This window comes from Geotrypetes seraphini, chromosome 15, assembly GCF_902459505.1.
Source record: "Geotrypetes seraphini chromosome 15, aGeoSer1.1, whole genome shotgun sequence".
Lineage (NCBI taxonomy): Eukaryota > Metazoa > Chordata > Amphibia > Gymnophiona > Dermophiidae > Geotrypetes > Geotrypetes seraphini.
The window spans coordinates 47,450,391-47,464,145 of NC_047098.1; the positions used below are offsets into that span (position 1 = coordinate 47,450,391).

The 13,755-nt window shown below is 43.0% G+C and overlaps 1 protein-coding gene across 2 annotated transcripts in view; it reads left to right on the plus strand.

The window, feature by feature from the left end:
- The window catches only part of USP32 (ubiquitin specific peptidase 32), a 406,702-nt gene that overhangs the window by 113,716 nt on the left and 279,231 nt on the right, over nt 1-13,755 (plus strand). For both annotated transcript variants that reach the window (XM_033921901.1, XM_033921902.1), the window contains exons 3-4: nt 12,110-12,215; nt 12,759-12,877. In XM_033921901.1, the coding sequence (XP_033777792.1) occupies nt 12,110-12,215; nt 12,759-12,877 (225 nt within the window). The remainder of the gene's footprint in view (nt 1-12,109; nt 12,216-12,758; nt 12,878-13,755) is intronic.

Consider the following 13,755-nt stretch of genomic DNA (forward strand, 5'->3'; position numbering starts at 1 on the left):
ACTCATTCTTTTCAAAATTATATCAGTATAACACATACCTGTAATCACATTTGTTAATCATAAAGCAACTGCAGCTTAGGCTCAAAAACCACACCTGGGTTGTCTGTTGAAATAGGTGTTTGTTATAAGTCAGAGGGTGGTATATTTAATGTATTTATAATATTTATGAAAAAAGTAAGGTTGATTAATAAATTAATGTTGTGTGCATATATGTATTAGTTTTTCTCTTCTAAATGTATGTTATGTGGTTAAGCAATGAATATGCATGAGATCTATTAGCATACAATGAAAGCAGTGCATGCAAATAGATCTCATGCATATTCATTGGGGACATCTTGAAAACCTGACTGGATTGCGGCCCTTCGAGGAGGGACTTTGACACCCCTGTCCTACAGGTTTGACTGAACAGGACAGGGTATTGAAGAGGCTGGATGTGTGAAGTGTCCTGTTCCACTATCTGGAGAGGACCAATGATTCCCATCTTTCCAACCATCTTTTTGTGGTGATCATCCAATCAAGATGAGGTAAGCCAGCCTCCAAGGCTTGGATTGCCTGATGGCTTCACATGGTAATTTCTTTTTCATATATTGCTTGCGGAAAACTGCCACATATCTCTACTACAGCACATTCAACTAGAAGTGTTGCTGCTTCCTGGGCGGAGTCCCGGGCTGTTCCACCTGATAAAATCTATAGAGCAGCTGCTTGGTCCATGCTTCATACCCTTATAAGGTTCTACAGAGTGGATGTGATGGCCCGAGACAATGCTGAATTTGGGTCCTTGATGCTGCGGGCAGACTCATCTATCCCTCCATATTCGTCTGGCATGTGTTTGCATAAAATGGAAGATTAGGTTCTTACTTCAGTAATCTTCTTTCTGTTAGAAGACAGGATTCTATATGGCCCGCCCTATACAGACTTCCGATTGGCCTACTAACTGCCTCGGACATTGCTGGTGTCCGTCAAAGGACTTCTTCTCCTGCCATTTGGATGAGTAAAAAAACAAACAAACCCCAAAACCCCCACAAAGCTACAGGAGTATGAATAATGCTATTCTTCTTAACCTTTGAGTTTTTTAAAATGTGATAGTGTTAGTTGCACATAGCAGGTTGGTTCCTAGATACTCCTTAATATGAGTTCATGTTAATTATTATTCTTTTGTCATAATTTACAGAGCAGAACAGAACTGTTGTTTGTCTCAGGAAGTTCCCTCTGCCCCTCCTTCTCTTTTCTGTTTCAGTGGAGTTTGATTGCTTTGGTACTAACTGAAGAGGGAGCTAGTCTCCTCTGGTGAAGGGGAGAAGTTGAAAGATATGAGTGACACCCTTCTGCAAAGTTTGTGACTATAGGAGAACAGCTTCAGTACAGAATCCTGTCTTCTAACAGAAAGAAGATTACCGAGGTAAGAACCTAATCTTCCAGTAAGAAGACCCTGACTGGAATCTCAGGAACAAGGCACACAAGGTATGTGTCAGGAATGCAAATAATAGCAGCAGCGAAGATAATAATCTTAACACTGAACCAGGTTAAACGCTGGGCAGGCAAACCCCTAGCTTTCTGAGCTGGTTATTTAGCCACATTTAATAAAGAGAAGAGAACTGAATCGATGTAAAACAATAATAGCATCTTCTTATGCCTACATTATACCTTCTCTCCCGATTCCTTTCCCATGCACATAGCCCCGATTCCTTTTGCACCCTACAGCTATAACAGCATATCAGTGGATGTACCACAAATGTAACCCTGTATCCTGTTATTTATTGCGTATGTAACTTTGTAACCCATTCTGAGCTCTTCTAGGAGGTCGGGCTATAAAGCCAAATAAATAAATAGAAACACAGCTAGTTCCTCATAAAAGGTTGGAGGCAAATTCCCTGCTACTGCCAGTTTAGTTCACTAAATACTATTCTTGATATATATCAGCTTCCTGCAATCAAAGGCTTAGGTATTAGAGAAAGCAAGGATTGGTCAGAGATCAAAGCATAATAATGGGTAGACAGATACCAAGTAAGGTTCATATACATAAGAAAATGAGTTGTTTTAGTTGAACTTTTGCCCTGTGTGCTTTTTGACATGTCCATATCCTGAAAGTAGCCAAACAGTATGAGATTTCTATCTGGGAGGAACCCCAGGAAATTTTCATATGGGTTAGCGCAGTGTATCGCAAACTGTGTGCCATAGCACGCTAGTGTGCCTCCTGAGATTTCAGGTGTGCCAGGGCACACTGGGGAGGAGGATAGGCGCTGGTGCCAGCTGACTGCCTACAGGACATGCCTCTCGAGCCAAAGGGCATGTCATGTAGGCAATCAACTAGTGCCAGCGCCTCTCCTCTCCAGCCCTCTTCCCTGCTGGCACTCCCCACTGGCATCTTGGGGTCCGTCTGAAGGGCCTTCGTGCATGCGTAGACATCGACGTGATGTCATGCATGCCTATGACATCATCATGGTGATGCTCTGGGTGCCTCAAGCTGCAGCCACTACCTTTAGTATGCCACAGCTCAAGAAAGTTTACGGGACACTGGGTTAGCGGAACGTGAGGTCTTATGGGCTCCATTTATAAACTTTCTCCAGGATTTTATCAATGATAGAATTCATTTTAGGATAACTCAAAATCTCTTAAATGCTGAGAAAACAGTTGAATTGTTACAAATCTTAGTTAAACAGAAATGTTTTATAAAACTGACAATTTTGTAGACGAGAGGACTTCACAGAAGATATGACAAACTTTTATTTTTTTTTTTTTGGGGGGGGGGTTCCCCCTATTATATGAATAGTTTGCATTCCAGTTTAAAATTTCACACTTACTGGAAGTAGTTTTCAGTTTCTGTAGACTAGTGTTGGATTGGAATACCTCGGCTACATTTACTTGTAGTGTATCAAGGCACATTTCAGACTAGTACCATACAAGATGATTTGGTTTTGCTTATGAGCAGCAGACTGCTCTCTTTTTCTGCCAAACATGATTTTATGTGTAGATAACTACGTAGTTACAACATTCATAACCTCACAAATTCATTTTTCAGGTAATATGTAAATGTAAGTAGTTAGCTAAGGCAGCTTATAATCAAGATTTTAATCTTTGGAAACAGAAATGGGCCTTCTTTGTTCTCACACCTTCAGCATACAGAGGAGAGTGCACTTGGCTAAGTACAGTTGAATTGGTGCACAGACCCAATACATTCCCTTGTCTACTTCCTCCTTCCTCTTAAGTCTAATATCACTGCAGCTTTGTGAGCAGCTGACAATCGGAAGAGCAGCTTGGGAGCAGAATAGGACAGATTTTACTGTAACTAGGTCATCTGTTCTTCATTGTGTTCCAATAATAGGTTGGTAGGGCTCCTGCTTTCTGCCAATTTTTTCTCTTTTTTCTTTTTAAAACTTTAATGGCTTATTTACTAAGCTACATTAGCTGTTAATGTAGTACCTTAGTGGTTAGCATGTGTTAATTTCCATAATCTAATCTAAATCTTGGATTTATATACCACGTCATCTCCCCAAAAGGAGCTCGACTCAGTTCACATAAAAATCGATAATTAGAATGAAAGTACAGCAGTTAGATTACAGAGAAAATAACTTATTAATGAAGACCCTCATCCGACATCCTAGAGAGAAGACAACTAACTTTCCTTAAAACAATTTTCTAAGAATTGTTGAAATAACAGTGGTTTCATAGATTTACAGAAAATCTGGAAGAAGAAAAGGAGTTCTAACACAAGAGGGAATCCCATTCCAAATTATTGTAAAAGTATATGAGAAAGATCGAGTAATTTTACCAATAGATTTTATTCCTTTTAAAGATGGAAAGGACAGTTTACATGATTGTCTCTTGCTCTTTTTTGTCTCTCCTTAAAGTGATGCATCTATGTACTATAGCATCTATTAAAAATGTTTAAAGAGTACACCAATATACACACCTTAATTGTATAATTTGTAAATAGTGTTCTCCAAGGGCAAGCAGGCATTATATTCTCACATGTGGGTGAGGTAATTCATGGAATACTGTCATAGACAATCAAAAAGTGTATTGTCACTTTAAAACTTTTAAGACCGCCCATACTGTGCCCATGTTGGTGCCTTCCCACCTGACATCAGCTCGCAAAACCATCAGTTTTCAGCTTTCTGTGGAGCTGAGAAGCTGTATTTTAGAGTTTCTTTAAGTGTGTGAAACTCGTTGGGGTTGTTTTTTTTTTTAATGCCTTTCTGTTAATTTTTTCTGCTCATTTTAGTCATACAGTGGTACCTCGGTTTACGAGTGCACCAGTTTGCGAGTGTTTTGCAAGACGAGCAAAACATTCGCAAACTTGGTGCCTCGTAAACTGAGCTTGCCTCGCTGTACAAGCGCCCCCCCCGCAATCCGGCATCCCCCCAGCGATCCGGCATCCCCCCCGCTCGCGTTGCCCCTCCTCCACCGCGATCCTACTTCCCTCCCCCTCCCCGAGCAGTCAATGACACTCTTTACCCGACTTGGCACCAGTGCTGGTGCCTGAATATCCTCCCTCTTCTGGCGCGGCCTTGGCTGGGCAGTGCATCGGAGATCCTCCTTCTGGTCTGGGCTGGGCTGGACTGGCTTTGAGCATTTGTGCATGCTCAAAGCCTTCTGGTCTCGCTCTCTCCTAGATTGAGAGTGAGACCAGAAGGCTTTGAGCATGCGCAAATGCTCAAAGCCAGTCCAGCCCAGGATTTCCCCAATGAATATGCATGAGAACTATTTGCATGCACTGCTTTTATTGTATGCTAATAGATCTCATGCATATTCATTGGGGAAATCCTGAAAACCCGACTGGATTGTGGCCATCGAGGAGGAACTTTGACACCCCTGGTATAGAGTATAGATCGGAGGTAAACTAGTTTTTACCCTATTCTTCCATTTTCCATCACAAATAATTCGGTAAGATTCAGATCTCTACAATTGTGACACATATGTTGTAGATGCTATTATTAATGTTTGATTCTGCGGCTGAACTCTTCATTATCCCAGCTCCTCACAACCATCAGCTGCCCCAGTTCTGCTCCAGACTCTACTCTCCTCATCGTCTGACCCCGGATGCATTCCTGCTCGACTGGACGGATCGGTTCCTCTATGCTTTTCCTCCACTGCCTCTAATGTTGCGGACGCTATTCAGACTCCGCAGGGACAGAGCCACCATGATTCTCATCGCTCCTCGGTGGCCTCGCCAACACTGGTTCTCCCTCCTGCTCCAGCTCAGCTCCAGGGAGCCCATTCCTCTTCCTGTATTTCCTACTCTACTTACACAGCAGCATCAGTCTCTACTACATCCCAATCTGTCCTCGCTCCACCTGACAGCTTGGTTTCTCTCGGGCTGACCTCTCCAGAGAATCTGTCTCAGCCTGTCCGTCGTATTTTGGATGCCTCCAGGAAACCGGCCACCCTCCAATGTTACCATCAGAAGTGGACCCGGTTCTCCTCTTGGTGTCTACTTCATCATCACAATCCCACCTCATTGGCGGTGAAAACTGTACTGGACTATTTGCTTTCTCTCTCCAACGCTGGCCTCAAGTTTACCTCAATCAGAGTCCACCTCAGTGCCATCACTGCGTTTCATGAGCCTGTCCTCGGAAAACCTCTCACGGCTCATCCCCTGGTTTCCCGGTTCATGAGAGGCCTCTTCAATGTCAAACCACCGCTGAAGCCTCCTCCAGTCGTCAGGGACCTGAATGTGGTCCTCTCAGCCCTCATGAAACCTCCATTTGAGCCTCTTGCCACAACTTCACTCAAATTTCTGACATGGAAGGTGCTTTTCCTCATTACCATCACCTCTGCCAGGAGGGTTAGTGAGCTGCATGCACTGGTTGCTGACCCACCTTTCACGGTTTTTCACCATGACAAGGTGGTTCTGCGTACCCATCCTAAATTTCTTCCCAAGGTGGTCTCGGACTTCCACCTCAACCAGTCCATTGTATTGCCTGTCTTTTTCCCTAAACCCCACTCTCATCCTGGGGAACAGACGTTACACACGCTGGACTGTAAACGTGCCCTGGCATACTACCTTGACCGTACCAGAGCTCACCGCACGTCACCTCAGCTCTTTCTGTCCTTCGACCCTAACCGTTTAGGTCGTCCTGTCTCTAAACGAACGCTTTCCAACTGGCTTGCTGCCTGCATTGCGTTCTGTTATGCTCGGGCCGGTCTCTCACTGGAAGGTGCTGTCACGGCCCACAGGGTCAGAGCTATGGCTGCTTCTGTGGCTTTCCTCCGCTCCACGCCCATCGAGGAGATCTGCAAAGATGCCACTTGGTCCTCAGTTCACACATTCACTACTCACTACTGTCTGGATGCCTTCTCCAGACGGGATGGGCACTTCGGCCAATCTGTGTTACAAAATCTATTTTCCTAATGGCCAACCATCCCTCCGCCCTCTCTGTTAGCTTGGAGGTCACCCATACGTTAAGAATATGCTGCCTGCTTGTCCTGGGATAAAGCACAGTTACTTACCGTAACAGGTGTTATCCAGGGACAGCAGGCAGATATTCTTACGACCCACCTACCTCCCCGGGTTGGCTTCTTAGCTGGCTTATCTTAACTGGGGACCACGCTCTCCTCCGTCGAGCGGAAAGGCACCCGCGCATGTGCAGTGCGGCCAACTAGAACTTTCTAGTTAAAAGTGTCCGTGCCGGGGCTCCGTCGGTGACGTCACCCATACGTTAAGAATATCTGCCTGCTGTCCCTGGATAACACCTGTTACGGTAAGTAACTGTGCTATATTAAACTGAATTTAATGTTTTGTTTTTTTTGCAAGTTTATGAATCAAAAGTATGTAGTCAAAATATTAATCTTCTCCCAGAAATCCTAAAAGTATTAAATTTTGGAATGCTTTATAACCAGCTCAATTTTCCATATGCAGTTATGCTGTGTAATCTGGATTCAATTCACATTTTGCATAGTTGGATATTTGGACTTAGTTGACTGGAAAAGTTTTCATTTGTTTAATTTGTTCAGTCATGTAAAATGTGTTAATTGGTATTTTTTGTTTACTTTTGCTATAGTATGTAACAGACTGTGAAGCCTCAGATTTCTAGTGTGATTAGAAGCTATTTTTTTTTTTTTTTTTTTACACTTCCAGTGTTAATGGAGCTTAAAGCCATTTCTCTCTCCATCTGATTTTTGTATAGTAGTGCAGACAGTTTATCAACTATTGACTATTGTAATATACGATGGCTGCCAGTAATGGTTCATATTTACTTTAAAATCTTTAATATTGTTTAAAGCATGTGATAATATGGTGCAGCTTTATCTGCAATCAGTTACACAATCTTGTACTCCTGCTTGGCTGTCACGCTCTTCTGAACAAGAGTTGTTAAGAATTCTGTCACTGAATGTAGTGCTTAAGGGGAATGTAATGATGTGGGTAAGGTGAAACCTGTAAGACCGGAAATGTTTCCTGTGATACTTGCTGAAGATCAGGAGAAACTGCTATACCCTAGTATTCAGTTCCTAACACTCATGACATGGAGGCTGAGCACAGTTGAGTTTAATTTAATTTGGATTTAGTTCACACCTTTTCAGTAGTTGCTCAAGGTGAGTTATATTTAGGTACACTAGTTATTTCTCTGTCCCTAGAGGGCTTACAATCTAAGTTGAGGCTTTAGAAGTTAAACAACCTGCCCAAGATCACAAGGAGCAGGTTTTGAACTGTTTCCTTGGTTGTCAGGCCAGTGCTCTAACTACTAGGCTAGTCCGCCACTCCCTGCCTACCAGTGGATGCAATATCCTCTCACACCGAGGATGTGTCTCCAGGGGCTTCTGCTCAGAAGGGAATGTTTAGGACAGCTGTTGTAGTTGGTGATTTGATCATTAGGCATGTAGCTAGCTGGATTGCTGGTGGACGTGAGGATTGCCTGGTCACTTGCCTGCCTGGTGCGAAGGTGGCGGACCTCACGCATCACATAGATAGGATTTTAGATGGTGATAGGGAGTAGACAGCTATCTTGGTATGCATAGGTACCAATAACACAGGAAAATGTGGGAGGAAGGTTCTGGAAGCCAAATTTAGACTCTTAGGTAGAAAGCTGAAATCCAGATCCTCCAGGCTAGTGTTTTCAGAAATGCTCCCAGTTCCACATGAAGGAACCAAGAAGCAGGCAGAACTCAGAAGTCTCAATGTGTGGTTGAGACGATGGTGCAGGGATGAGGGATTTAAATTTGTTAGAAACTAGGTAACCTTCTGGGAAAGGGGGAGCATGTTCTGAAAGGATGGACTCAACCTTAACCGGGATGGAACCAGGCTGCTGACACTAACGTTTAAGAAGGAGATAGAGCAGCATTTAAACTGAGATGCAGGGGAAAGACGACAGTCACCCAGGAGCGGATGGTTCAGTGTGAGGTATCCTTGAAGGATACTATTGAAACAGGATATTTAGGGAGTCCTGGTAGAGAGGTTCCAATAATGGTGAAAGAAAGCCAGGAGGGTTTAAGAGGAAGGCAGAGTAAAAGACTCAAATTTTCCATCTTCTCAGCACTTGTAGTTACAAGGAATAAACACAATTTGAAGTGTCTATATAGAAATGCTAAAAGCCTAAAAATAAAATAAAATAGGAGAGTTAGAGCACAGTTCTTCAACCGCCGGTCCGCAGGAAATTTTTGCCGGTCCGCACAGGACCGGCAAGATTGACTCATTTCAACTTCCTGCCGGTCCGCGCAGGACCGGCAAGATCAGCATCGGAAGTGTGCGCTGGGCCGGAGAGATCTTGGGGAGCCTCCGACAGTGGCTTTCTCCCCTCTCTGCAGCTCTCCTTTACTTCCCAGCGCAGCGATTCACGAAGTGGTTTAAAACAATTGAACACTATTAGAAGCAAGCAGTGAATTACAAGTGGTTCGAAACAATTGAACAATATTAGGAGCAAGGAAGTAGTTGAAGTTAGAGAGAGAGGGGGGAGTGTAGGTCGGGGGGGGTGGTTGGAGGTGGGTAGGTTGGGGAAAGAGAGGTGGAAGGGGGCAGGAGGAGATTGTTGTTCATTGGAGAGGGGTGTTAGGTGTCTTGTCCATAGAATAGGTGAGTTTTGAGAGATTTTCTAAACCCGAGGTAGGTGGGGGCCTCAAGGACAATTTGGGCTAGCCATGGGTTCAGTTTGGCAGCCTGGAAGGCGAAAGTTTTATCAAGGAATCTTTTGGAGTGACATAGTTTTAGGGAGGGGAAGGCGAACAACTGAATTCTGCGGGAGTGCTTGTTTATGCGATTCAGGTAGAAGTGAGGGTTTAAGTAGCTTGGGGATAGGCCAAATACTGTTTTATAACAGAAGCAGGCGAATTTGAATAGGACTCTGGATTCAAAGGGTAGCCAGTGAAGTTTGTGGTAGAAAGGGGTGACATGTTCCCATTTTTTCAGGCCGAATATGAGGCGGACCGCAGTGTTCTGGATCATTTTAAGTCTCCTAGTGGTTTTCTTCGTGGAGCTCAAGTAAATAATATTGCAGTAGTCTAGTGTGCTAAGGATGGAGGATTGTACTAGCAGGCGGAATGAGGTCTCGTCAAAGTATTTTTTAATGGTGCGGAGTTTCCATAGCACCGAGATGCATTTCCTGACTGTGATATCTGTGTGTTTCTCCAGGGATAAATGTTTATCTAGTGTGACTCCCAGTATTTTTAAGGTTTGTTCGAGGGGGAAAGTAGATCCTTTCACTTGAATTGTGGTGTCTTTGATTTTGATTTTGAGAAAGTTGATTATTAAAAGTTAATGCCAAAGATGGATATAGATTGACTGATAAATACCCAATCAAGTACTTCACAAAACAACCTTCAATAAGTACTTGAGAAAGGTTGAGGTCCACGGTAGACCATATACCAAGCAATAAATGAATCATAAATTAATAAGTGTGTGCATCCTCAGTGTGATTGTTAAGCTATAATGACGACTGCCAAAGCGGAAGTCCAGCCTTTACTCAATCGGCAGGCTATTTTCCAAGCTACGCCCACACCATCATAGGCATACAAGTGTGTGTAGTGAAATAACACAAAAGTGCTTTCGAGTGAAATTTATAAATATAAGAATATGAGAGTATATCTCCAGTGAATTTCAACCAAATAATTTACTTAACAACGGAATCAAAAATTCAATATAATGATACTTAGCTCAAGAATAATGTCCATAGTTTATCTCAATCAGAAAACTTTTTTTCCAAAAATGCTCAGGTAAGTCCCAACTGTGGAAAAATTATTTCAGGCTCTACTAAGCCTTGTTTCGGGTAGATCCCTTCCTGGATGTAGGGCAGAAAGTGAAGAAGAAAAGAAAAACAGCAGATGGATAAGGCCCTGGAAACACAGTTAAGAGCACAGGCAGAAGGAAGTGCAACCAGAGACTGGGAAAAGTTGATTAGAAAAATGAAATCACCAGACAATAAAAGTAGGAAAAATTATTTTATTTTCAATTTAGTGTTGAAATCTGTCCATTTTGAGAATTTACATCTGTCTGTTTTGCCCTGTTTGGGAAGAAATGCATTGGTTTCTATTTTTCTGGTGTCGTATTGCATGCATCTTAGGGTTTCATGTATGTATATTAGTGCTTTTAGTTTGTGGTCCTATATTTGCATAAAGTTTATCTGTGTTCTGCATGTGTGATCAAGGCCAGGTATTTTGATAGGAATGAATATCGAGAAGTGTTATTGGTGTCAAGGCCCCAGGTAGAAATATATTTGTCAGCTCTCCTTCAGCTCTTTTGGACCTAAAATGGCCCTCGCTTAAAAATTAGCGAAGACCACTGCAGTAGAATCTAAACTATGTACTGAACTGAGGTAGTCCATATGGGGGTTGCAGTGCAGGAATGCCCACACAAATTTAGTTTTTCAAGTGTTTTCTGAGCTGTTCCTTTTTCAGCATTGTCTGGTAACACCCACTTATCTCTCTTTAAATAGAAGTTCTTCATAAAAAGCAGATTTTAAATTTTATGAAGAACCCCTTATAGATGAACAACTTCACTTTCTGTATTTTCTGGCAGAAAAGAGGCTATTAGAATATTGTCTTGAGTGAATCCTATATAATAAAACCCTAGAGCGTGCATGTGCTCTTGAAATTTCATGATCACTGCCGCTGTGATTTCTGATCCGTGGCTGCCAATCCGGCGGCAGGGAACATTTTGGCCATTCCCCTCCTCCCGCCTCACTCACCATGGAAGCCAGGCAAGCTCTCTCCTTGCCGCATCCTCAGCAGGGAACACACCTCCCGCCCTAACTCGCCGCCGCCGCTGCTGCTGCTGATGATTCTAATCCTCCTCTAAAGGGCAGCCTGCGATGGTGGCTGGCTTTAGCGAACCTCGCAGGCCGCTCTCCAACCTCGGTAGCACGTTCCCTCTGACGCACGGGATCGCGTCAGAGGGAACGTGCTACCGAGTTGGAGAGCGGCCTGCGAGGTTCGCTAAAGCCGGACACCATCGCAGGCTGCTCTTTACAGGAGGATCTTTGAAACTTAGGAAAAAGCAGCAGGCCATCCCGCGGGAAGGGAAGGGGGATGGGCCGAACGGAGCAGGACAGCTCACGGTAAGAGAAGGATGGGTGAAAATGCTGCTACTGCTTCAGCAGGGACCTGGAGGGGAAGGGAAATACCGCTGCTGCTTCTGCAAAGGAAAGGGGGGGAGAGAAGGGAATGGGGGGGTGGGGGAAAATGCTGCTACTACTTCACATGGATCTGGAGGGGAAGGGAAATATCACTGCTGCTTCTGCAAAGGAAAGTGGGGGGAGGGGGGAGAGAAGGGAATGGGGGGTGGGGGAAAATGCTGCTACTACTTCACAGGGACCTGGAGGGGAAGGGAAATATTGCTGCTGCTTCTGCAAAGGAAAGTGGGGTGGGGGGGAGAGAGACAGAAAGAAATACAGACAGACAAAGGAGGCCAGGGAGAGAGACAGACAGAAATAAAGACAGACAGGTATATATTCTAGCACCCGTTAATGTAACGGGCTTAAACACTAGTCTTTTCATAAAGGCAGGTAGTAAATCCCAGTAAACAAAAACATTAATAAATTCACTATGAAAATCTCAAGGTTATGGCTTTGTAGTATTTTTTAATTGGATTTAATTTTGCATTCTTGATACATTATAGAAATATCCCTTTTATATAATCAGTTCCAAAATAGATGTAATGACATGCGTATTCATTTATTTCTAGGTAATATACTGTTCTTTTGGAGGAACATCCAAAGGGCTTCATTTTAATAACCTAATTGTGGGGCTGGTCCTCCTTACCAGAGGGAAAGATGAAGAGAAAGCAAAATGTAAGTATCACTAATATTGTACTTCATAAAACTGAGAGGATATATTATTTGTATCTTTGAATTAAAAATATGTTAATCAGTTTGAAAATTATACCAGTTATCATAATCTTATAGAGATTTCTAATTAGCTGTTTAAATAATTAATATTACAATCATGAGACTATTTATGACTGGAATAAATTTGCTGATATTACAGGGAAAGAGGAGAGAATTTTTAAAAAATAAAGTTCTTTAGTTAGTTGCTTAAACTTATTTAAAGCCATATATTCAGCATTGATGTATACCATATTTTTCCTCTCATTTGAACTTTAGATGACTAATTATTTTCATATGAAACAATAGTATACATTAGTTGTATATTATTAATACAAACCTTAGATGGCTCTACACCTTATCATTGAAATGCTTTTCAGACTATGTAGTAACAATATTTCTGTTAGTGTCTTGTTTCATCTGTTGACCACAAAGATTGAAAGCTCTTAACTATTAGAGCTAAATAGATTTAATTTACATTATTTATCTTTCATGGGGTTTTCTTTACAGATATCTTTAGTCTCTTTTCAAATGAATCTGGCAGCTATGTTATACGGGAAGAAATGGAACGAATGTTATCTGTTGTTGATGGAGAAGTCCCACTGTCACTCAAAAAATGCTTCTCTGAGGTATTCCTTTCAGTTCTATTATATATTAGATTTAGAACCATATAGACCAGTGTGTCGCAAACCTTTTCTGCTGCAGCATACTAAACTCGGGGCCATGTCTAAAGGGCCTCTGAGCATCTGCGGACATTGACTGGGAACATTACACGCATGTGTATGACATCATCATGTTGATGTCCACACATGCTCAAAGGCCCTACAGATGTGGCCCTGAACTCGGGCTTGGGGGCCTTCCAAAATCCAGACAGACTGCCAGGTCTTGAAAATCCCTCCATTGCTGGGGGGAGGGGGGCAGAGAGGAGGAGAGGCACCTGCACCTATGTTGACAGTAATAGGCTCGTATCTCACCACGGCATACCTGGACTGTCGCTGCAGCACACTATTGTGCCATAGCATACAGTTTGCGACTCACTGATATAGATAATATTCCCTTCCTTCCCTTTGCCCAAAATTATATATAAGTAATTATAGAGTGGTGTGGAAATGCCTGCAGCTGGTAGGTTTCCCAACTAGTTGCAGGCCTACAGTTAGGGGAATGTGTGGGAGTTTATAGGACACTACCGCTCCCCCTGCTGGATACTTTGTCACAATGTTAGAACCACCTTAACATAGGTAACTCCTCCTTAGAAGGAAATGACACGGGCAAGAGGAGTCAGGGAGGCAGCTGCCAGGAAGTATATAAGGCAGGGCTAGCACTACTATAGGCTAAGGGGAGGCCCAGGGGAGTAGGAGGAAGAAATGGTCCCAGCATACTCTGTGACTGCAACATCCAGACACTCTGCTTGGCAGAGGTAAGCCAATTCTTTGTACTAACTACATTTGAGCCCTGTTCTAAGGTCTGGCTAAGACCATACCTTGCTATCTGTTTGGAAGAAGACTTT